General features: G+C 41.9%; 1 protein-coding gene across 4 annotated transcripts in view; it reads left to right on the top strand.

Moving 5' to 3' along the window:
- The first annotated feature begins 4,467 nt into the window (after positions 1-4,467).
- Positions 4,468-23,187, top strand: part of fam131ab (family with sequence similarity 131 member Ab) — a 29,330-nt gene continuing 10,610 nt past the window's right edge. The window contains exons 1-4 of one of the 4 annotated variants that reach the window (XM_063906412.1): positions 4,824-4,935; positions 10,564-10,703; positions 20,712-20,805; positions 20,895-21,074. In XM_063906412.1, the coding sequence (XP_063762482.1) occupies positions 4,890-4,935; positions 10,564-10,703; positions 20,712-20,805; positions 20,895-21,074 (460 nt within the window). In that variant the 5' untranslated portion in view covers positions 4,824-4,889. Of the gene's footprint in view, positions 4,936-5,271; positions 5,359-10,563; positions 10,704-20,711; positions 20,806-20,894; positions 21,075-23,187 lie in introns of those variants that run through there. The other 3 variants (XM_063906415.1, XM_063906413.1, XM_063906414.1) reach the window with 3 other exon arrangements.

Here is a 23,187-nt window from a genome sequence, read left to right as displayed (position 1 = left end):
CCGGTTTTGACTCTCGTTGTACTCATTAGGAGACGCCGGGGGACATCGTTTGCTTTCTGCTGATGGTCTGCATGCTCTGCTCTCTCACACACATTCATAAACCCATTATATCATAGTGGAGTGAAGTGTTTTCATTATGTCTGGATTCAAAGTTATGTATGGGGGAAAAGGAGGCAGCAAGCAGAGCTACTGAAGACAATGAGTCTTTAACATAACAGACACTATGTCGGTGGACGTGGATTGCAATGAGGTAAATACACTTCACTACACAAGGACTGTTCTAAAATACAATGTTGAAACACTGATCATGTGTTTCATATGTTGAGTTTGTTCTTCCTCATACCTTTATTGATTTTTAAGAGAACTATTATACCTTTTAGTACATTTATTTAACACCTGCTACAGTAGACCTTCAAATGAGAAGGATTACAGACACAATTTAAGATGTTTAAACAAGGTGCAGTACTTTACACACACAACTGTATTTGAAGGGAATTAATCAGTAAATAAATGACTTAAAATGTTGATTGAAAAGACCTTAATGTGTCTTATTGATTCTAAACTTTGGGTGCTTAAGTTAACCTGAATTGTACTGATCATATCTTTACTTAATTGTCATTTCCAGTGCAGGATGTGTTGCCTGATTGTAATCAAATCAAATCAAAGTTAATTTATATAGCCCAATATCACAACACATGTCAGTGGGCTTTACAGAATAACAACAATAGATTAAATATAGAAAGAAATACAAGAAAATTATTTTAAAAAACACGTGATGTGAAATCCAAATAAAATATATAAAAATAAAACAATAAAAAAATACAGAAAAAATGAAATAGAATAAATGTATTAAGTGCCGCTTAATTCATCTGAAATTCAAGTTGTTAAATGGCCCAGTTTAGAAAGAGGTTTGGGAGCACTGGGACCAATAATACAACAAGAGGCTGGATAATATTTTGAGTGAAACACATTTACAGTTCTGAGATTAAACTGAAATCTAAACAAGGGTTTGTATCATGAAGAGCTGTCGGGATGGTCAGATTGCTCCTCTCTGCTTCTTGTTGATCTCCTCTCTGTTTGATTTCTTGTTTCCCACCACCTCCCGCTCCAGATGAACGCTCCTGTCCATCACACCCCTCCTGCTTCATGTCCTCCACTTCCTGCTTCCCCACTCGGGCCTGCTGACTCTCGTCTGAAGCCCTGAGGGGACGGGATGTCTCGTCCTGCAGTCTGGGTCAAAACATCTGTCTCCTCTGTTTGCGCTCCTCTTTTTTTCCATACCTGAGATTTTCCTCCAAGAAGTCTGTGTGTGCAGCCCTGGCACTGAAACTGTAGTAAAGATATTAAAGTCTTTTGGGTTTGCCTCCTAAAGACTTGCATGTCAACACTGACCTTACATTTTGTTGAGCTGATTCTCTTAGTTTGTTTCCTCAGCTTGAGTCCAAGCATTTTCCTTGAGCACTCAACAGCAGGTTTGCTTTGTCTGCAGAGAGAATATGTGAGCTTGATGGCAGGCTTTTTTCTTCTTCTGCAGACACCGCAGCCGGGGGTTTGTGGTTTCCTTGACAGAACACAAATGTGCACTGATGGATAGCACTGACTCACACCTGAATTGTAATTAATCGTGTATTGAACAGATGGAGAGATGCTGCAGGAGCTTTATCGCATAGTTCTCATACTCTTTTCTTCATTTATTGTAACCAACGGAAATCACAACACAGCTGCTGTTGTACAAATCCAGTTCGGTCAGAATAACCACCATCTGCTCAGTTAGACTGTAATGTCTAATACTGCTAATGAACTTTAATTGTCAGTGTTCATGCATTTGTACAAGGCTGGAGGACAGAATGAATTTAAGAAAGATAAATCTGTGTTGTTTTATCACTTGAAATGTTCCATGACAAATTTGCCCCATGCATCTCCACAAAGACTGTCATTTTTAATCATTTTGTATTTTCCTTTATAATTGTAGGGATGAAAGCTAAAACACGTTTATTTATAAATACACATTTTTACAATAAATGCATTATTTTTTTTTAATTGTCAGTTTATTTTAAGATCACAACATTTGAACATTATTTTGTAAACTGAAATCCTCAAATGGTCATTTATTTCCAAATGCATCCAGTATAATAGCAGTTAACCAACTCGGAAACACATTGGAGATGTGAGAGGGCTTGTGATTTCATAGCTTTACAGTTCATCTATCATTACCTACAAAACACGACATTTTGGTCGTCATCTAGAGGTAATAATGTACAATTAATCGGCTTATTTCATTAAACAGATGCCCTTTGTCCAGAATATACCTATGCTACACTCATACATATAGCATAGGTAAATCACAACAAAGAAAAAGTGAAGGAAAAATGAAGAAAAATAAATAAAAAACTCAAATCTAAGCAGTAATATATTTAGAGCTACATTAAAGCTGATTACAGAGCAATGACGGCTCATATTTCCGCCTTTTTTTGGCTTCCTTTTTCATGCACCCATGCAATAAATGCAATCCAGACCACATTACCCTGAGGCTCTGGTTGAAGCTTCTCCTGGTAGTCTCAGCTGTGCAGTCCCTCATGCACTGCGCAACAGGCTCTCGGCACCCTGCAGTCCCGCAACCCTCCTGCCGGTGTCGCTGCTGCACCAGCCTCGGTGCCATGTGGCACGGAGAGGGAAGCATGAGACTTGGCTCTGCCGCAACTTTGATGTGTTATGAAATGGGACTTGAGTGCGCATTGCAGGAAAAGAGGAAGTACAGGAGATTACAGTCTCCCGCGCTCTGAGAGGAAAGCATGTGGAGGGCACAGGAGCGGAAATAACACCGTGAATACCGGCTGTCCTCCCACGTGTTGAATGTGCGACGAGCCAAGACACATGTCGATCATTTTACCTGTTTATTTACCGGGTATGAGGTCGTTTTCAGAGTCTTTACTGCTCATTAAGGTGTTGGTTTTCTACCAATAAATGTTTCCCTGGTGCATTCACAGTTGGAAAACACCTGTAGCACCGGCAGGTTTTTAATCCCACTCATCTGCTGTCTGTCTCTGGATCCATCGCGGGATATTGCGCACACACAATGTGCACTGGAGCGTCGATCGGAAGTCTCTTTCGGGGATTTGTTTCAGCACCATTGCCAACTCAATATCTGTTGCTGTATATTTTAACATCTGGGTCAATTTCTGTTGAGATTGTGAATGTAATCTAGGTCTGAAGCTGCCTCTATTCCCTCAAACATCCACCATTTACATTTCTGTGGGAACTTGGTGGAAGCATTACGATTTACAGACTTCAAAAGGCAGGGAAATATAGATGCATTTGAGACCCAATACGGGGGGACTCGGGGGATCCGAGACCCCCTGAAACTGATACGAGATCCCCCGAAAACATGATTTGGGAAATGTTGGGGGGTCTCTAAAATATCAGTCAAGTCAAGCGCAAGAGCAAGCGCGCCCCCCCCCCCCCCCCCCCGAGAGAAAAATGGGACCCCCCGAAAATCTCGGCATAGTTCGAACACTGCCAATAGTCCTAAATGAATGCATTTCAAATGTCCCCATCTTTAAATAGTGCTACACACTGCCCCTCATGTGTTCAGGATCACATTCAAAAATATACCATCCATATTGTGTGAGCGTAAAAGTGGTTTCAGTGTCTTTAAATGTAACAAAGCAGCACACACTGAGCACCTTTACATCCCCATTCAGAGGCCGTTTAGTCATCCTGTTGGAGTGATCCATTATCTGTACTCTTGTAACAGATACAGGCTCAGTGGGGGGGCATCTTTAGAGGTCTTGCTTACCTGCATGAACAAATAGGCCTCAAATAGGCTTTTTTTTTTTTTACGTACACCCTCTTTCTTTTCAGATTGAACTTGCTTTACTAGTCTTTGAAACGTTGCCTATGTGTGTGTGCATGCATGCACTTCGAGGTGGTGATCCGCGTGCAGCCAGGCAGCAGTGTTACAGTGTGAAACGTGTCAGACTGCGTGTGAAAAATGCCACTCTCCTCTCTCCTGCTGCCATAATTGGACGGACCCATTACTGCACAACACCATGCATACAGCCTGTGGGCATGTTTAGGACCAACACGACCTTTTCTCCCTCAAACTGCTTGATTGTTCTAGACAGGGGAGCAGATGATCAAATCATTTCTCTCCCGTTACTCCTCAGCCTCCCTCCCCTTCAGACCTGTTGCTGCACGGTCCTCATGTGTCTTAATGCCAGCTCTATCTGGATGAGCGGAAACGCAATCCCCAGGTTGACAACTTCTCTTATATGTGCGCCGCTAACTCCGCCCCCCTCCCCATGTCCGCGGCATGTAAGGTGACACCAACCAATCACGTCTCATTGCGCTTCCACCTAGCAGGAGGAAACCGTGCAAAGAGGCGGACACTCATGTTGGGGGGGTGGGGGACATATATAAGCAGTTAAACGTGGGACTTATTTTGTATCAGTGTCCCAATCCAATGACTCTGACCACAGGGAGTGGAGATCCGTGTGACCGGCTTTAACCAGGAAAGGGAAACCCCGTCCTCTGCACCCCCAAGGCCCGGGAGGAGATCCATGCTGTCCGTGGTGCTGAACCGCGCGACCCTTCAACCGGTGACGTAAAGCTTGATCCAAAAACACCAACAAAATAAAATATAAAGAACATTTTTTTCTTTTTTTATATGGATTTGAAGCAAGTTGAGAGGAAAGAAGAGAGGACGCTGGGAGCTCGGTGATGGCTGGACTCCCCCCTGCCCTCGGCGTCACTCCGGCGGTGTGAGTACTGCGGAGCCTCCGTACACGAGGAGCGAGTCTTTCCACCAGAGAGGTACGCACGGAGACAGGGATTTTTTCCAGGGGGGGAAAGAGATTTGATAGACCTCCTTTTTTATGTAAAGGCTCTTCATGCAGCTGCAGAAAATGGGCTGTATCAGCTCCAAAGCGCCTGTTGGTAAGAGTTGTTTTTCAATCTCTGTTAAATAAAATAAAGATAAGCACGCGGGAGGAGAAAAGCCTGACATCTTTTTTCGCATTGTTTTGCTGCAGCGGGTTGCAGTGGATTTTTTTTAGGGGCTTGGGGGGGACATATGATAGCTGCTGCTGAGTCATATGCATTCCAATAAGGAGCTTTATTATAAGCCGTAATGGATAGGGTAAACAGTGGATTTGAGGTTATGTGTGCTTTTTAGCAGGGTGGAGGTGGGGGGGCTTTGTATCTGCAGCCTAAACATCGCGATGCTTCGAGAGTTGCATGAAGCTTTTTTGGTGAGCAGAAGACAGAGCTCCACACCGCTGCGCTGTTATTGTTATTTATATTCGAGACGAGCATCCAGACACGATGGTTTTATCCGCGCTGAGCCAGATTAGTTGCAAGGTAGGAAACACGTATCCTTAAACGCATTTGCAAACCATGCACACACATCGAGAGCATCATCTCTTCCTGGTTTTTTTTTTAAAGTAGGAAGACATGTTTTACTCCATCCGCGCGCACACATGCAGCAGCAGCAGCAGTAGCAGATCCTTGTTGCCAAGAAACGGGCTCCCCTTGTTGCCCTCCTCTCATGGTTGTTTACACCTTTTGCTGTGAATAGGCGAATCAGAGGGTCAGCAGCTCGACCCCCCCCCCCCCCCCCTGCAGTCAGCATGTCCTTGGGCAGGATGCTTTACCCTAAATTACTCCGGTATGCATGTCTAAATGTATGCACGTGGATTTGGTTAAATGGTAATGTTATATATGGGCTCTGGCGTGTGTGTGAGCTCCCTCTCTTTGTAATTTATATGACTGGGTCTCCTCTGTAGCGTCCATAAATCAAAACTGCCTCTCATCCATCATCCATTTTTTCGTGTGTAAATATTAACCTTTCCAAACTGCGATGCATCCGTCATGTGCATGCTCTATGCACCGGTCATTCGTTGTGTAATCTGTCACTTCATTTTGATTGTCTAGCGTCCATAAAGCCCTCATAAATCCACCGTGTTTGTTTATCAAAGGTGTGTAAGATTAGATAGACCTCCATTGATCCCTGAGAGGAAGGAGCAGAACAAGAGTGAAACACAGGAGTGGGTAGGAAAGGGTTCAAACAAGGATAATAAGAAGTCTGACTGAAAATGTGTGTGAATGTTCGCCTACTTTAGCAAAAGTGGCATATAGCTCTGTATGAATGTATGTGAGTGATGACTCGTAGATGTAAAGTGCTTTGAGGGGCCGTACGGACTGATAGAGTGGTATATAAATACAGTCAGTTTATCATTTACCGTATGCACAGTGGCTAAGAATCTCACAACTCCTCCAACAATGCAACATGCAATATATCTAAAGGATAAAACCAATAAAAAATAGCACAAGAAGAAACAGAGGGAGATAAAATAGTGACCATGAAATGCAGGAAAGCATGTTCGATAGAAGCACATGAGACAAAAACAGGGTGTAAAATGAAGTAGTGTGCAGTGGGATATGTGAGTGAAGATGATTCAACATATAGATGCATGTGTGTGTGCAGGTGTGTTGTGTACAGCAGCCACCTGTGTGACATCACACTGCTGCTGGTCCTGACCTAATTGTGTTGATTTGCTCATAAGTCTCCGAGAGAGGAAGAGAAGAGGGGAGGGGATGCATGAGGTCTCTCCATCCGCAGTTTCCACGACAACGGGAACTACATGGAGAGAGAGAGAGAGAGAGAGAGAGAGAGAGAGAGAGAGAGAGAGAGAGAGAGAGAGAGAGAGAGAGAGAAGGAGTGTGTGCAGCAGAGAGAGAGCGAGGGGGAAATGAAGATAAATAAGAAGGAAGACTGCATCCTCACTTTTGGAGCTGCAGCTCTAGAGGAGATTAATTAAGATAAAAAACTGTAACGTGGAACAATTGGACAAATTAGCCACAGATGGAGGACTGCAGGGGAATTTACACGAGAGTTTCAGTCTGTTTCTACAATAAAAGAGACAGACCTCACCTCAAATCAAACACATTTTGTCTCGTGCTTCACCCTGAATGCGTCTGTGTGCTCATTCCCCATTTCATGTGGATCTATAACCCACAGTCACGGCCCTTCAACTGCATCCCTGCTCCGGCTCAGGGTCACTGCTGCAAAGCCGAGGCTGCAGGGACTTTCCTGAGCATTGCAGGAGTAGGTGGGCGGCTGCGGATCGGTGGGGGTTAAATGTGCGTCCAGCAATCAGAGGGTCCGTGGTGCAATCCCCAGCTACTGCAGGCTACATGTCGAAGTGATCTTTGGCAATAAACTTAACCTGGAATTGATCCTGTAGGGATGCAGTCTACGGTATGCTGCTGTAATATTGTTTTCATTGTCAGTTGATAAGTTAATTAGTTTATAAATTGGTGGAAAAGGTCAATCAGTGTTTCCCAGAGCCCAAGATGACATCCTAAATCTTTAACACGTACATACTTAGTTTTATTGTCATTAAGGTGTGAAAAACTCTCAAAAATATCACATTGAGAAACTGGAATCGAGGTGTTTCGTAGCGCTGTCCTTAAAGGAATTCTTAGTCGACAAGCTATTTGATTTAATCTGTTAAACCCTCAGAAACAATCACGCCAAAGCTCCAGTTTTAATCGTGTGTTGACTACAGAAGTGCACATAAGTCATGAGCATTAAATAAGCACAATTGACATCTGGGTTTAAGACATCTTGACTAAGACTAAGAAGCGGACTAAGAAGCGGCAGCACCGGAGTCCTCTTTTCTTTCTCTTAAAAATGACTCAAATCCTTTAACAGGTTATATCTTTGAAGCTTTGAGCGTAGATGCAAAGCACTTCTGTTGAAGATTGAGCAGTTTAATTTACAATCCATCAGGCTGATGTGTGTCGCAGTAGAGGGGAATAAATCTTCCCTCACAGGGAATTTAAAAGAGCTCCTTGACTAAAGAAATAAAAACACTCTTTGACATATCTGTAAATGAGTGACTGTGCAGAGAGACACTTCCAGAAATAAAGTCTAGGAGCATCAAAAAGATCAACAAACCAAATGTCTACTTATTTGTAGAATAGTCAGATAAGGAAGGGACAGCTTTTTACTTAAAAATCAAACAGTTTAAACCGTTGGAAATGTATTTAATACATGAGGTCTTTGCAGCTCTAGATGCAACACATCTCTGGTGAAGTGAGGGCGCTGCATGTGAATGTGTGTCGCAGTTGAATGAAATAAACCTGCTCCTCAAACTCCTGCACAGACGGGAGGAGTGTCCTCTGACAGGGAGAGGCTGACGTGTGGCTTTGAATCCTCTCCAGGTGTAGGAAAACAGCGCCTGCGTGCACGGGGATCAAATGACTGCACGTTAATGTGAAGCTTTTTACAAAACGAGTGCGCATCCTTCACTCCTCTCACAATACTTTCATTGAACAAGGTGGCCTAGATTCAACGATACGATACACCCCGGGCATCCGATCCCTTCACAGCCAATTAAACGGCACATATTGCATTCTGCCCGTGGGCAACCTGAGCTTGGCACGCTAAACGGGCAGGTCTTAGTACCCGGGGCTGAGAGATTGCTCCTCATATTGGACCGAGTATTCGAGATGGGTGCCGGGGAGTAATCGAGCGAGCTGTTCTTTTCACACACAGTAACAGGAAACGCCTCCCTGCAGTGGAAACAGGAGCCAGGCGCTGACATTTAGAGGCCCACCTCTTAATCTTGTTTTGCAAATCTGATTTGGACAGTGGCGAGCAGTGTGTGTGATGTGTGTGTGTGTGTGTGTGTGTGTGTGTGTGTGTGTGTGTGTGTGTGTGTGTGTGTGTGTGTGTGTGTGTGTGTGTGTGTGAGTGAGGGAGCGAGCTTGCTGGAGGTGCTGAAATGTTGTTTCTGAAAGCACCTTCTGGTCCCTGTGCGGTGTGTCAGGTCATGACGAGGGCAGCTGGTAGAGAAGGTTAACCCAGTGGAGTCGACCCGAGCCGTCCTGAAGGCATGCCGTCTGTGACGCCTGCAGCCCGGAGGATGCTGCGTGACATTTGCTTGCTTATCTCTTTCTCGTGTTGATGTCGGAGAATGTGTGTTTAACAACGGGGGATGTAAAAAATGCATACAGCCGTCGCAGGCGTGACGCTTATTCAGTGTTTCACTGCTTCTCGCCCTCCGACAGCACCTGCATGACGTGGCATGGCTTTGGAAGTGCATGGAAGGAGGCATCAGAAAGAAAACATGTTATCTCACTACGAGCCGTCTCTGCAGAGCGCGCTGCAATAAAGGCTTGTACCATGCATAATAAACAACATTAAAATGTGTTGCAGAAACTAGGATAGGAAGATAAAAATGTCTTCATGCAGCACTCAAATATAAGAGCTTTGGCTTTAAAGCATGTTTCCTGTCAGATTAGTTAAATACAAACACGAACAATCCACAGTTTTACTATCTTTGACTATTTGTGTCGGTAGAGTGCTCCTAAATGCACCATAAATAAGCATTATATATGCATATTGAAAGATTTTATAAAACTTGTAATAGGAAATATAAATCTCTTGATCTCTGTAATGAACTGGGGAACCTTCGTAGTGATATCTATGAGTACATGTATGAATACGTATCTTTAAGGTAGTTTTTTCTCCTCTCTAACAGAAATCTCCGCTTCAGCAGCTCTTACACACACCAAACTCTCCAGTTTCATTACTATCTGTCTTCTGAAGCTCTTAACAGAGGGCCTCCTTTACACAGCATTCACAGCCTCATTTTTACTCACTTTTATGACTAAAACATGGTTAAAATGGACATTATTATCTGGTTTATGGACCAGTATTGGACTCTTAAATATCAACAACAAGAAAAAAGACATTTTGAATCTGGCTTTATCCAATATTCACATTTCTGTTCTGGAAATGAGTTCAAATCAGGCCAATATTTACCTAGTAAACTTCTCATTTGCATGTCAGTAATCAACTGGGGAAGTTTTATGATGGCATTAATTAGCTTAATTATTTAGCCTGCCTCTCCCCTTAAACACTCTCTGATGGTACAAGCCTACAGTTGCTTATTATAGTCTGTAAAACCCCTAAAACATGCCAAACCTACATCTCTTATGGTAATCTAAAGTAAATGTATTATGTTACCTTGAAAACAAAATCCCGTTTAATTATTTTGAGTACTTTTATTTAGATTTAACACTGAATTTTTCTACATTTAAGTCTTTTTGCTTCACAGATGCATTAAAAACCCTTATTTTTTCTAAGTAAAGCAGAAGTACCTGTGAGAAAGAAGAAATTGGCTGGAGTAGCCTTCATTTGCTGTGATTTTTAGGTGTTTGAAAGTGGTTTTCTTTGGGGGGGAACTGCAGTGAGATACGGCAACATCACATTCCCTTATATGGTCATGGCCCCTGCGTGGCTGCCTGGGAGACCCCGTCGAGGCATGGGTTGGCATGCTGCACAAACACAAAGCAACTCGTAGTTTTTTTCCTCATCCTTGAAACTCATAGTTGATCATTCTTGCTCCAGAAATAAAGACGACGTGTCTCTGCCACATGGAGGCGTCGTTGTCGTTTTTTTTTCGGAGCCAGAATCTGTTTTGCGCGGCGACTATGAGTTTTACGACCTGTTCATTCCACATGACCTTCACGTGGCTCTCTTCCTCCCGACAGTGGCCGTTGACGGTACGTTGCGCGTGGACTGGAGCGCGGCGAGCTCCCTGTCTGACCTCGCACTTTTGGGCAGCACGCGGACCAGCTTGGCGCGCAGACTGATTCTGACAGCACCTCTGGGCGCACTGGACTTCAGCGAGGTGCACTTAACACTCTTTTTTTATTTCAGTTTGCTTTGTAAAGCTTATAGTCTGATTTTGACTACCAGGAAGCGACCTTTGGATATAGAGAGCACGAGATGGACAGTATAACCTCTACTGTGGACAATTGTTTTTCGAATAAATAGACAGTCCGTCCAAACCAATTCATCCAGAGTCTCCTAAATCTTCCAAATCGACCCAACATTGATCAAAATCAGCCCAGAGAGGGTAGAACTGTGACCTTTTCTGCCATTTTTGATCTTGAGCATGTCAGAAATGGACTCAGCATCCTCAATAACCCCTCAAACGACTCCAAAACAGTCCATAATAAGACATTTTTAAACTGTTGTCCACATAATGGTAATGAATGCTAATTAACGCAACTTATGCTAATCGTGCAAATTACGCAACAAGTTAGCAGCCGGCAGTTTCCTTGTGATTGGGACCCCTATTATACATCTCTAACATAAAACTTACTTTGGGGGTACTCAACATTTCAGGGTTCACATTAGGACTCTATGAGCAGGCAGCTAGCATTGTGTGCTATTCAAAACCATAGGTCGGTGCAGGAATGAATCCTGAACTCAGAAATTAGTCAGTGTCGTAGCACTTCCTGTTCTCTCGTCCCAAAGTCAACGTTTTTTTTTGAAAATTGTTTTTGGTTTGATTCAGAAAAAAGGTCAGTGGTGAACAGAAGTGTCTATATGAGACGACTCAACCATCTCGCCCAACGTTAGCCTCCATTAGCTTAACTTTGGTGACTTCTTACTTCAGAAATCATAAATTGGTGTTAATATTTGGAGATTATCCTGCTAAACTAAACATGTACCTATCATAAATATTTGCCACAAACACTATTTTCTGCAACAACCCAAAATCCAATGGAAAATTCCTATTGAGTTTGTGTGGAGGGAACTAGGGTGTGCTAACTTCCGGGTCAGTCTACAAAAATACGTCATTACCGCCACACTCCTAGGTAAAATGTGTCAGTGCTAAAATATGGATGATTACAGTTTAAATTAAAATCATGACGCTTTGAATTTAGTAGAAGCTTGATGCTATTTACAAAAACAGATCCACTCAAATGAATTACAGAAAAACAAATCTACCAGCTTTCAAAACTTGAGTCAGATTCAGAGATACTTTCATCCGAGGGAAAATTGGATTTAATGACAGTTGTTCAACTATGAAAATAAAATGAAATGATCAATGTACATTTACAATAGCAAGGTGTTTTAAAAACGATGTGTGCAGTGCATCACGTCTTCTCATTGCTGAATCAAGCTGCATCACATCGGTGGATCCTAACTCAGACACCTTCCAGATATTCCGAATCAGAGACGACGGTCTGTCAGTAATTGGCCGCATGAAGCAGAAAATGATTTGATCTACTCTTCCTGGTTTGATAATTATCTTATTAATGTGTGTTTCAACCCTGAGTTCTTTCTCCATTTTAGTTTGAATTAATCACTTGGTTTTCTACTTATTTGCAAGCCTTTCAGTGTGATCAGCAGTTTGAGATCGCAGCAGGTGCAGTGGCTTTCTTAATGTTTATGTGACCGATAGGCTCTGAGGAAACACATTTTCCTTTCCACTGGTCGCATCGGTTTCTAATCCAGTTAATTGTTGTTTTTCATATGGAAAAAGCAGAGGGACTGAGAGGATATTTTGCTTCCAGGTCTAATAGCTATGAGCTATAACCTCCTGGGAACCGAGGAATAAACAGTCTCTTCCAAATTCTGTGATTTAAACCTTTTAGTATTTAATTAATTTATTTTAATTTTACGACATGTCCACTGTAGAGGACGTCCAGACCACTTTAGTGCTGAAAGAAAGCCAGTATTTACAGATGAACTATGCTTGAAGAGTGATATTAATACAAGAATACATTCATCTTTATTTAAGAAATCTGAACATTGCTGTATATTTGACCCATAAAAAACTAGTTTGGGTTTTGGTGAATGCTTCCTAATCTTCAAAGGCTCTGTATTCAATACTGGACTCCAGTCTGCACTGGTTGTAGGGTCATCTTGGCTAGTTTTGTGGATCTGGTCTCCAATTCTCCTAACTCTACTCATCTAGAACAAACTCTGCATTCCTGAGGCTATGTGCTTTTGTCATGGCTCCACTTAAAATAGAAAAGCAACAATTAAACATAGCAAGAAGATGAAGGGTTTCTGGGGGCATTGTGGTTAAAGTGGTGGATCTATAAAGAGCCGTCCTTATATAATGCTTTATTCAAGTGGAGACACATTTTCCTGATAAACTTAGCAGAGAATAGATTTTCGCCGACTGATTTTGACGTACATTTACTCACAGAACAGGTGTTTCTAAATGAAAGCATGTATTATATGTAATAACAACAGGCTATTATACTTTATGATGCCTTTGAGTTGATGGTTATCCATTCTCCATTCTACTTGACATCAGCTTCTTCGTGAAAAGTCCTTGTTTAGGATTTCTTGAGTAGTATTAGTACGGTGGGTTAGGGTTAGGGGGGGGGGGAATGGTTGTCTATTAATTGGAGGGTGGGCTTGTTGACGTGTCGTTGGGGAAGACGCTTAACCCCAGATTACGTTGGCATGATATAGAAGTCTTTGGACCTGTTATAATGTAAAAACAAATGACAGGAGACGTATAGTATATTTGTTTGACTCACAGTTAGGATGACCTGTTTGGCTCCCGATGATGTGGTGATAATGTGCGACGTTTAATCAAAATAAAATTACAAACCTTTCCCACGTTCAACAAAGAAAACAGACCTTTAAAAAAAATGTTGTATCTTTTATTATGAAAAAATGCAGTTTACACTTTATTTAATACTAATATATACATTTAAACAATTAGATTTCCTTTATGGACATCTTTCTATTACTCAATCAAAATCATAAAAATAGAAAAACACCTGATAATGAAAAACCAATAAACAAGAAACACATAAACAGATGAAAGAAATTAAACAAATCATTTGAGAAGAAATAAATTCCATTTTGTCAACAAAGCAAATCCAATGCTTTGACAAAACTAAAGAGAACAGGCCTTTAGGATAGTCAAACAAATCAAAACAAAGGCGGCACAACTCAAATGAAACACAATATGTAATTAAACTATAACTTAAGGGTTAAATTAAGTGTCTCCACGGCGTCTTTCGCACAGGTCGCCCACCTCTGTGTCTCTACAGGCCGTGGGAATTGACTTCATGATAGGTGACAATATTTGGCCCTAGTACAAAACAAAAGACTGGCTCTGACAGCAGGGTTTATTTCTTCTTTTTGGGAAGAAGTCAGACATTTTAAAGTTGAGGCATGCAGCATCAGGACCCTGCACAAGTGGTTTTATAATCACCAGCGTTCAGCATTTAAGTCTTAATGATGGAGCTGTGGAGTCAGTGTCGTGCTTACAGTCGGATCAGAGATAACGAAGGAGAAGGAGTCCACCTTTCCTCTTTATCCAGCAGCGTGCAGCGTCTTGGTGCAGGTCTGATGTGAAGTGCATTATTAGCGCGCTCTAAATGATCCATTATGATACCCTCTATTCCCTGCAGCATAACTCTCAGCAGGTTTTGAAAGCACGGCTGGAGACAGGATGGCTGGATCTCTAACGCCGTACACAAAGAAACACGTTGCATTATTTGATCAGATTTTTCTCTTAGGATGTTTGTGTTATCGTTCATGTAGTGTTAGAGCAACGATGGACGTTTAAAAGTGGTTGCACACAAAGTGTTCTCCTTAAGGTTTCCATAGAAATGTTCCCTTAAGGATTTAAGATTTTATCCACATCTTGGTCTTACACTTAAGAAATCCCTTAAAGTTAACCCTCAAACTTTAAGGTACCTTTGACTCTATCTTAATACCTTTGAGAATTCACCAATTGATTTGACATTACTTCCAGTTGAATAATAATAATAATGCTTTTATTTATCAGGTGCTCAAAGACGCTTTACTGAGGATGGAAAGTTAAGATAAAAGTCGAATTAAAATCAGCAATAAAACCACATTTAAGCATTTCAATCAATATCCAGATCCTCATGATGCAATCGTGAAAACAAAGTGATTGAATATGAATTATTTTCTGTTATAATTCATATGTATATATGGTGTGTTTTTACTATCTATATAGGCCAACTTTCCAAGGCATTACCAGGTTTCAAAGGCACCTTGTGAACTGTTTATTTGAACCAAAAAGCAGTCAGAAAAACACACCCTGGTTGCATCAGTGTGTGATCCTGTTGAATGTTGTGTTTCCTCTGTTAAAAGCCGCAGAACTGAGAGGATATTCCTCGGCCAACACGAGTAGAAATGACCGTTACGACATTTTAGGCATTAAAATAAAGGGTTTTAAGGGCATTTTGGTTAAAGCTGTGGATCTACAAAGAGAAACACGGAACGATTTGTATTTATTTGGCAACTGGACACACACTTAAACCCAGTGGTGCTTTTTATTTACCTGTAGGCCAACATTATGAGGCATTTAGAGGTATCAAAGTCACCATGAAAACTGTAGAGAATATCCCGCGGTAAAATCTATTCAAATGCAGGAAATGCGTCCATTTTTCTGGTGAAAACAACACTCATAAAGTGTCATCCTTAAAGGGAAAACCTCAAGTGTTTTGTGCAACCAGCCTTTCTGTCATCAAATCCATTCACATGTTCTAGTAGGTACCGAGGAGATTACATGCATGTGTGATGATGCGAATGTCCCAGCTGTGACGCAGTGTTGCACACAGCGAATCAAAGGAGGAAGCAGCGCCAGTGTCTTGTTTTCTTTGTGTGACGGCATCAGGCGTGCAGAGAGGAATTGCTCCATGGCGACCAGTTGCCATAGAAATCAGAACCAGAATCGGAAATGTTCCCAAAGTGGAAAAGTTGAGACGTAGAGAAAGAGGAGAGGTGTGCATGGCAACATGTGGAAGAAAGAGACGGAGGTGCAGGTTGTTATCCAACAGGGAAGCGGAAATTACGCCGCTGAAACATTGAATTGTGTGTGTGTGTGTGTGTGTGTGTGTGTGTGTGTGTGTGTGTGTGTGTGTGTGTGTGTGTGTGTGTGTGTGTGTCAGATGATAAATATGAAACAAGGTGTTGGACTACTTCAGACGGTACAAAGACACACTGTGAATTTCTGCTGTGATGTAACCGTAATTATACCAAAAAAAAGGAGTGAAAAAACAAAATGCGTCACTCGCACTTATGCAACCTGTGGAGTGTGTGACGGATGTACAAAAACAAAACGGTAACGCAAGAGCTCCAACGATTAACTGAGACGAATCATTTTGAACAATCGTCTTTGCTCTCGTGCACAATGTGAGGCAACATAATGGGACTTTGTCACCATGAATGAACAGCTTCCTGCAGTTGTTCAATGGCTCGTTTTCGATCATAATAAATGTTAGGGTGTGTGTCAGTGGGGGTGCATTATGTGCAGCTTTGTTGCAAGGGGCTGCTCTAGCTAACATATGGACACACACTTAAAAAGTGCGTACTGGTGGGTTTGAGTGTAGTGATTAAAAGTGTGCATTGTGTGACTCCAAACTCCAAAGAAAAACATGTTATATTGGTGGTAGAAAAGTAAGGGATCCATTTAAAGGTCAGGTTAAATCCGGAGTTGTATCACAGATTAAATATGCCTTCCTTTACTGCGTGTTCTTAATGATGTGGCTGCTTTGATGCAAGACACATTGCAGACTTTATCTGATCTGATCTTGGCGTTGTACATTATAGAATCCACATTTAGACACTCGACACCAGAGGTTAGGATAATAATGTGCAATAAGAATAAGTTAGGAAACTCTGTGCAGCATGATGACAGAAACAAGAGGCTCCACATATTGAATACAGGCCCGGATCAAATGTACGTTAAAGACTCTAACTTAAAGTCGTCACTGATTGAAATGACATGTTTAATCTCTGTTCTGGGTCTTAATACAAATGTTATTCTTCATTTTTTTAAACTAGTAAACCACAGATACTTTATAGAGTTTACAGGAAAGAGAAGAAGAAAGACACTGAACATCTGCAATAGGAACAAGTCAAGGAAGCCTGTGCAGCGTGAGGTGATTAGGCTCTACATAGTTAGAGTAGGAGTTTAAATACAGAGTTGAATTTAAAAAATGCGCATTAAAGGGACAGTTATTCTTATGTTACATGTCCTTGTTCTTAAATACTTCTCCTTGTGGAAGATGCAAATGGAGCGGCAGTGATGCAAGGAGTATTATCATATTGCATCGTCACAGGAAGCTCTTCTGGTGAAGTCGTAATGGAATGAAGGTGCTGTAGTGGTTAGGACTGGAGTTTGATCGCTGAAGAGATGTGAGATCTGAAAGGATTTCTCCCTGCAAACAAACACTGGGCTGTGGGCGGACGGCACTAAGTGTGTGACATCTGATTTTTAATTAAAGCCAAACACAATATATCTCCCTGTACCCCCCCGCCCCCCCCAGAGGGTGTGTGTCACATCTCCTGCAGATTATCCTGCCTCTGATCTGTGAGCTCTCTGCGGCTCCGGAGGATTATCGCGCCTCGCCGCCGACTCTGATACCATCACAGGCTGGGGATTCCCCTGCAGAGACTCTGACGGATAAACCATCTTTTGTTGTTGTTTGTTTGTTTGTTTGTGTTGTGGCTCGGCTGGTGTTGAATGAAATCGACAGGACGAGACCAGGGTGATGAACCTCACTGTGTTGTGAGAGGTGCATCATAAACGGAAGGAAGGAGGAGAGTAGGATTTAAGATGAGATTATAGTACAGTTTTGAGGTACTTGTACTTTACAATATTCCATTTTATACTACCTTGTACTTTTACTCCACTACATGTATTTAGTTGCTAGGCAGATTAGGATTAATGATGGTAAATATAATCCCTTAAATCAGACTGTAGTTCACCTGCAGTAAATCCAGCAGCTACCCTGCAGTATACAAAGCCATTCAAACTAGCTGCACCTTTACCAGCTCTGAGAACACTTTACTGATCAATCATTATAAAACATATCAGAGATATTATTCTGAAATGGACCAATCAGACAATGACTACTTTTACTGTCGCTACTTTAAGTACATTTAGAGGAGAGTACTTTCTACTTTCACTGGAGGAACATTTAGAATACTTTTACTGTGACAGAGTATTCCTACACTCTGGTACTTCTACTTTACTCAAGTACAAGACCTGAGTACTTCTACTTTACTCAGTACAAGATCTGAGTACTTCTACTTTACTCAAGAACAAGACCTGAGTACTTCTACTTTACTCAAGTACAAGACCTGAGTACTTCTACTTTACTCAACTACAAGATCTGAGTACTTCTACTTTACTCAACTACAAGATCTGAGTACTTCTATTTTACTCAAGTACAAGATCTGAGTACTTCTACTTTACTCAACTACAAGATCTGAGTACTTCTACTTTTACTCAAGTACAAGACCTGAGTACTTCTACTTTACTCAAGTACAAGACCTGAGTACTTCTACTTTTACTCAAGTACAAGATCTGAGTACTTCTACTTTTACTCAAGTACAAGACCCGAGTACTTCTACTTTTACTCAAGTACAAGATCTGAGTACTTCTACTTTACTCAAGTACAAGATCTGAGTACTTCTACTTTTACTCAAGTACAAGATCTGTGTACTTCTACTTTTACTCAAGTACAAGACCTGTGTACTTCTACTTTTACTCAAGTAGAAGACCTGAGTACTTCTACTTTGCTCAAGTACAAGATCTGAGTACTTCTACTTTTACTCAAGTACAAGATCTGAGTACTTCTACTTTTACTCAAGTACAAGATCTGAGTACTTCTACTTTTACTCAAGTACAAGACCTGTGTACTTCTACTTTTACTCAAGTAGAAGACCTGAGTACTTCTACTTTGCTCAAGTACAAGATCTGAGTACTTCTACTTTTACTCAAGTACAAGACCCGAGTACTTCTACTTTTACTCAAGTACAAGATCTGAGTACTTCTACTTTACTCAAGTACAAGATCTGAGTACTTCTACTTTTACTCAAGTACAAGATCTGAGTACTTCTACTTTTACTCAAGTACAAGATCTGTGTACTTCTACTTTTACTCAAGAACAAGACCTGTGTACTTCTACTTTTACTCATGTAGACAATCCAAGTCCCCCATCATTCACAGCCTCATTTACGGAGACTGGTATTCTTAAAAATAAGGGCGAAAATGTATCTTTTACACCCGTTGACAGCTCTGTTGTGATTGGTCGACCGCTTAGAGATGTCCCGCCCCTTAGCCCATATCATGTACCATGTGATGGAGCGCTAGCCAGTAGAAACGCGAGTGTTACATAGTGATGTTATCTTAAGAAAGTAAACGGGGAGAGAAACTTCTGGAGAGAACACAGGGATTTTAGCCTCTACAGACCATTGACATGCACTAAAACTGTCTAACACACGACAGGACAGGAAAAACCCTCTTTTGTTGCAGAAATCTCCACTTCAGTAGCACACACCAAACTCTCCTCTCTTTATCCTCTTATATTTGCTCCTGAGTCTACCTTGTGCAGTCTCTCGTGTTTACTCCTCTAAATGAGAGCGTCTGAAGCTAAAGCGTCAGCCTCCCTCCCCGCTGACAATCACTTGTCTTCCTCTAAAGAAAAATCCTCACACTGCTCAGTCAGCCGGGTGCGTTGACCCATATTGAGTAACAACACCCAGCATGCGGCCTTGGCTGTTGACGTGTTCGTTTTCCACGTGAACACAGGTGGGGCTAAAAACAGCGCCGGATACAAAGACGCTTGTCAACACCCGATACTCTCCTTTGTGCTCCGACTTTACGGAGCCGTCGGGTTTGACCTGGGGGGAGCGGGTCCATCCTTTGTCTTCTGTCTGGGTCGGTAAACTGCAGGGGGGGAACTACCCACTAGCTGGTTGTAGGTTAATCGGTTTCCTTAAAAGAAGTTTTCCTTTAAAATGACGTGCATATGGACAGAAGGTCAAAGGAGTGATGCCTCCTCCCCTGCAGCCACAGAGGCGGCAGCACGCTCTCCAGGTGTAATGGAGAAGCTCAGTTACCTTTACAAACTTGTGTTGTGCTCATTAGCTCGCCGGCTAATTTAATGAGCTACTTTAGTTACAACGTGGCTGCAACCTGTACGACTGGCTCAGCTGTTTCTACTCTTCCATGCGGATTCATATGCAAATCAGTTGTGTTTGATGAGAGAATAATGAACACAAGTTGTCATTTTTCTATCACTGTAAAGGTTCAGTGTGTCGGTGAAGGTCGATCAATTAGCAAACATGGAAGATAGTATTTATTCCATGCAGTCTTGCAAACTTTGCATCCTTTTCTTTAGATTTGGAAACTCTTCAGACCTTCTTAGCAAGTTTTCAGAGACTTATTTGAACCAACAGTGGAAGTGAGAAGTATATTATAGGATGCATTCCCATGCTTTCACATATTCTGGTGGGTTTTGGCGACCTTAGGATCCAGTAATCGCTACTTTCATTCAGAAAAAGTTGGAAAAAAAAGAAAAGTAGTGTCTTTTTTGCGGTCATTAAGTCACATGTCCACCAGCAGCCAATCACAATCAGGCTGTTTCAGGAGTGTGATAATGTTAGACACCTTGCAAAGATAACAACTGTACCTTTAACATACATGTGTTTTTAATCTGTGCTTCCAGATTGTAAAATAGTAATTGACAGTTTTTTCATCTCAATTCTTGCAAAACATGCTACATCACATGCTAAGCTTGAATGGTTTAAACGGTGGTCGTAAAGCTTCTTAAAAATCATTGCTCATCATACATTGATGTGTTTGCATTCAGCCTTTGCCTCATTAAAAGCATTGTTTGGTGTGTAAAGAGGATCTCCTTCCCTTCCAGAGACCTTGAAACACACTGAAGTTGTTAAAGCCCTGTGCACACAGGAGTCTCCTCTCAATGAAAACACAACGCTGGGTTTTTCTCGTGAGTCATGATGTATTCTGGCTCACATTTTATGCTGAGCCGTGCTATACTGCAGCAGCTTTTCCCCTGAGTCATTCCTCTCCTTCCTCTCGTTTCAGGTGAATGTTGACGACACCATTGAAATGTTACCCAAATCAAGAAGAGCTCTGACCATTCAAGAGATTGCTGCGTTAGCGCGATCCTCCCTGCATGGTGAGTGCCATATTTAAGTTACTGAATGCATCTGATAATGAAGTATGCAGGGTAGCCTAACCCTCTGGCCCCTTGCTCTTCATATACAGGTATTTCCCAGGTAGTGAAGGACCATGTGACGAAGCCTACAGCCATGGCTCAGGGCAGAGTGGCCCACCTGATCGAGTGGAAAGGCTGGTGTAAGCCCATAGACACCCCCGCCCCGGAGACCGATTTAAACTCCTACTCGGACCTCACCGAGGGAGAGCAGGAGGCGCGCTTCGCTGCCGGTAAGACCTCTTCTGTTTGTGCACGTTGTTAATTCAGTAAATATGACATTACAACAACACCTTGCTTTGTTATACTGAAGGTTTAAGCTGACCTAGGGCAAGAGTGCTCAGGAAAATAATAATAATGATTAAGATCACAGAAGGGATCCCAATTAAGGAGAAACCCTTATGACAAATAGGTAACCGATTATTCATTTTTTAATAGCTTCCAACAAGCTAGGTTTGTTTGCAATACACCACTTAAATATTTCCTCCAACTAAATCACTTGTTTGGTATTTTATCAGGCCTTTAATGGGTGATTTTAGTTGCTCTCACTACTGTTGCTACACCAAATGACGTGCACGGATCAACTGAAGAGGTGACTCACACCGAGGGGAAGGAGGCTAATTGAAATGTGCAAAATAATGATAAAAAATGTAGCAAATACGTTAGCTTTAAACAAGCCAAACGTTTCAAAGTGACGGTGCATTAGCTTCAAATAGAGCACTGCAGTGATGATGTACTTGTGCTAAGCTAAAGGCGGCTAATGTTGGGCTATAAAGGAACTACAGCACGGTCACATGACTTCAGGTCTCCACCGCTAAGCTAAAGGCGGCTAATGTTGGGCTATAAAGGAACTACAGCACGGTCACATGACTTCAGGTCTCCACCGCTAAGCTAAAGGCGGCTAATGTTGGGCTATAAAGGAACTACAGCACGGTCACATGACTTCACGTCTCCACCGCTAAGCTAAAGGTGGCTAATGTTGGGCTATAAAGGAACTACAGCACGGTCACATGACTTCATGTCTCCACCGCTAAGCTAAAGGCGGCTAATGTTGGCTATAAAGGAACTACAGCACGGTCACATGACTTCATGTCACCACCGCTAAGCTAAAGGAGGCTAATGTTGGGCTATAAAGGAACTACAGCACGGTCACATGACTTCACGTCTCCACCGCTAAGCTAAAGGAGGCTAATGTTTGGCCTGATGACATTTAGTCGTCTCATTTAGACACCTGTTAGCAACCTCCATGTTTCCGAGTGTTTGAGCGAGGATAGCGACCACACGATCCTTCCCCTCAGAGTCCGTCTCACACACACAGCTCCTCTTATCGTTTCCTTCCTCACCTCATCTTTAACTTTTCTTTCATTCACTCCCCGTCCTTCCTATTCATTCCCTCCCCTCTAAATCCCATTCACACTGTCTATAAACGCTCCTCTCTGCCCTCTCCTCTCTCGCTGTTCCTCCCCTCCTGCTTCTCCCTGCAATGCAGACTCTCAAGGTTAATTTGCACAGTAAGGTTTTGCTCCTGGCTTCTGCCACCATGACTGAGCGATTTTCCTGCATGCTTCCTCTGTTGTCCTTTCTCTTTTATGTCCTACTATATACATGACTCCTCTTCTATTCTCATGCCCCCCACTAAAGCTTCAACTACACTTTTGTGGTTAGGAAAGTTCACATTTCTTTACTCAACCATGATTTTAAACTGCTCTAGAAATGGGCTTTTTAGAGCTGTTTGAACCTGGCCATTGCGTGGAATACGATGAAGCTTTTAGAAAAGTAGTGAAGCGTTTAAAAGCAAATTCAATTGGACTTTATACTTCTTTAGCTAGATCTGCTTCTCAGTCTTCTTTGGCACATGGATCTGTAGTTGTACCACTGATCATTGGACTGAAACATTGAGCCTTTTAATAAATAACCATACGTTTTATTGATTATTTAATGCGTAAAGGTTCATAATATGAACATTTCAGCCTTTTAAAACCAGGAAAAGACAATTATTCCTTATGATGCTATTGCAATCCATCTCTAGAGTCACAAAGGGTGGCACACAACAAACTAAGTGTAAGTAAATACAAAAAACAGAATAAATAAAGATGAATATTCTTGTCCGTTTCCGGTATGATTCACGATATGACTAAACACACATTTTGTATACAGTCTTTAAAACACCAGGGTCTTTTCTGCAGCATATAACTTAGATATTTCCACTTTGTCACATTACTAAACATTGCACTATTTTGGACTAATCCATGTCCAAAAATTACAAGATCGATATGTGTCTTAGCCCTGGTGTCCTGTTTGAAACACCTCGTCTGTCTTGGCCAGGTGAAAAGAGTTGGGACTCAC

Source organism: Eleginops maclovinus, chromosome 18, assembly GCF_036324505.1.
Source record: "Eleginops maclovinus isolate JMC-PN-2008 ecotype Puerto Natales chromosome 18, JC_Emac_rtc_rv5, whole genome shotgun sequence".
In the NCBI taxonomy this organism is placed as follows: Eukaryota; Metazoa; Chordata; class Actinopteri; order Perciformes; family Eleginopidae; genus Eleginops; species Eleginops maclovinus.
The sequence above is the reverse complement of the archived record's forward strand: the minus strand, read 5'-3'. Positions and strand labels throughout refer to the sequence as shown.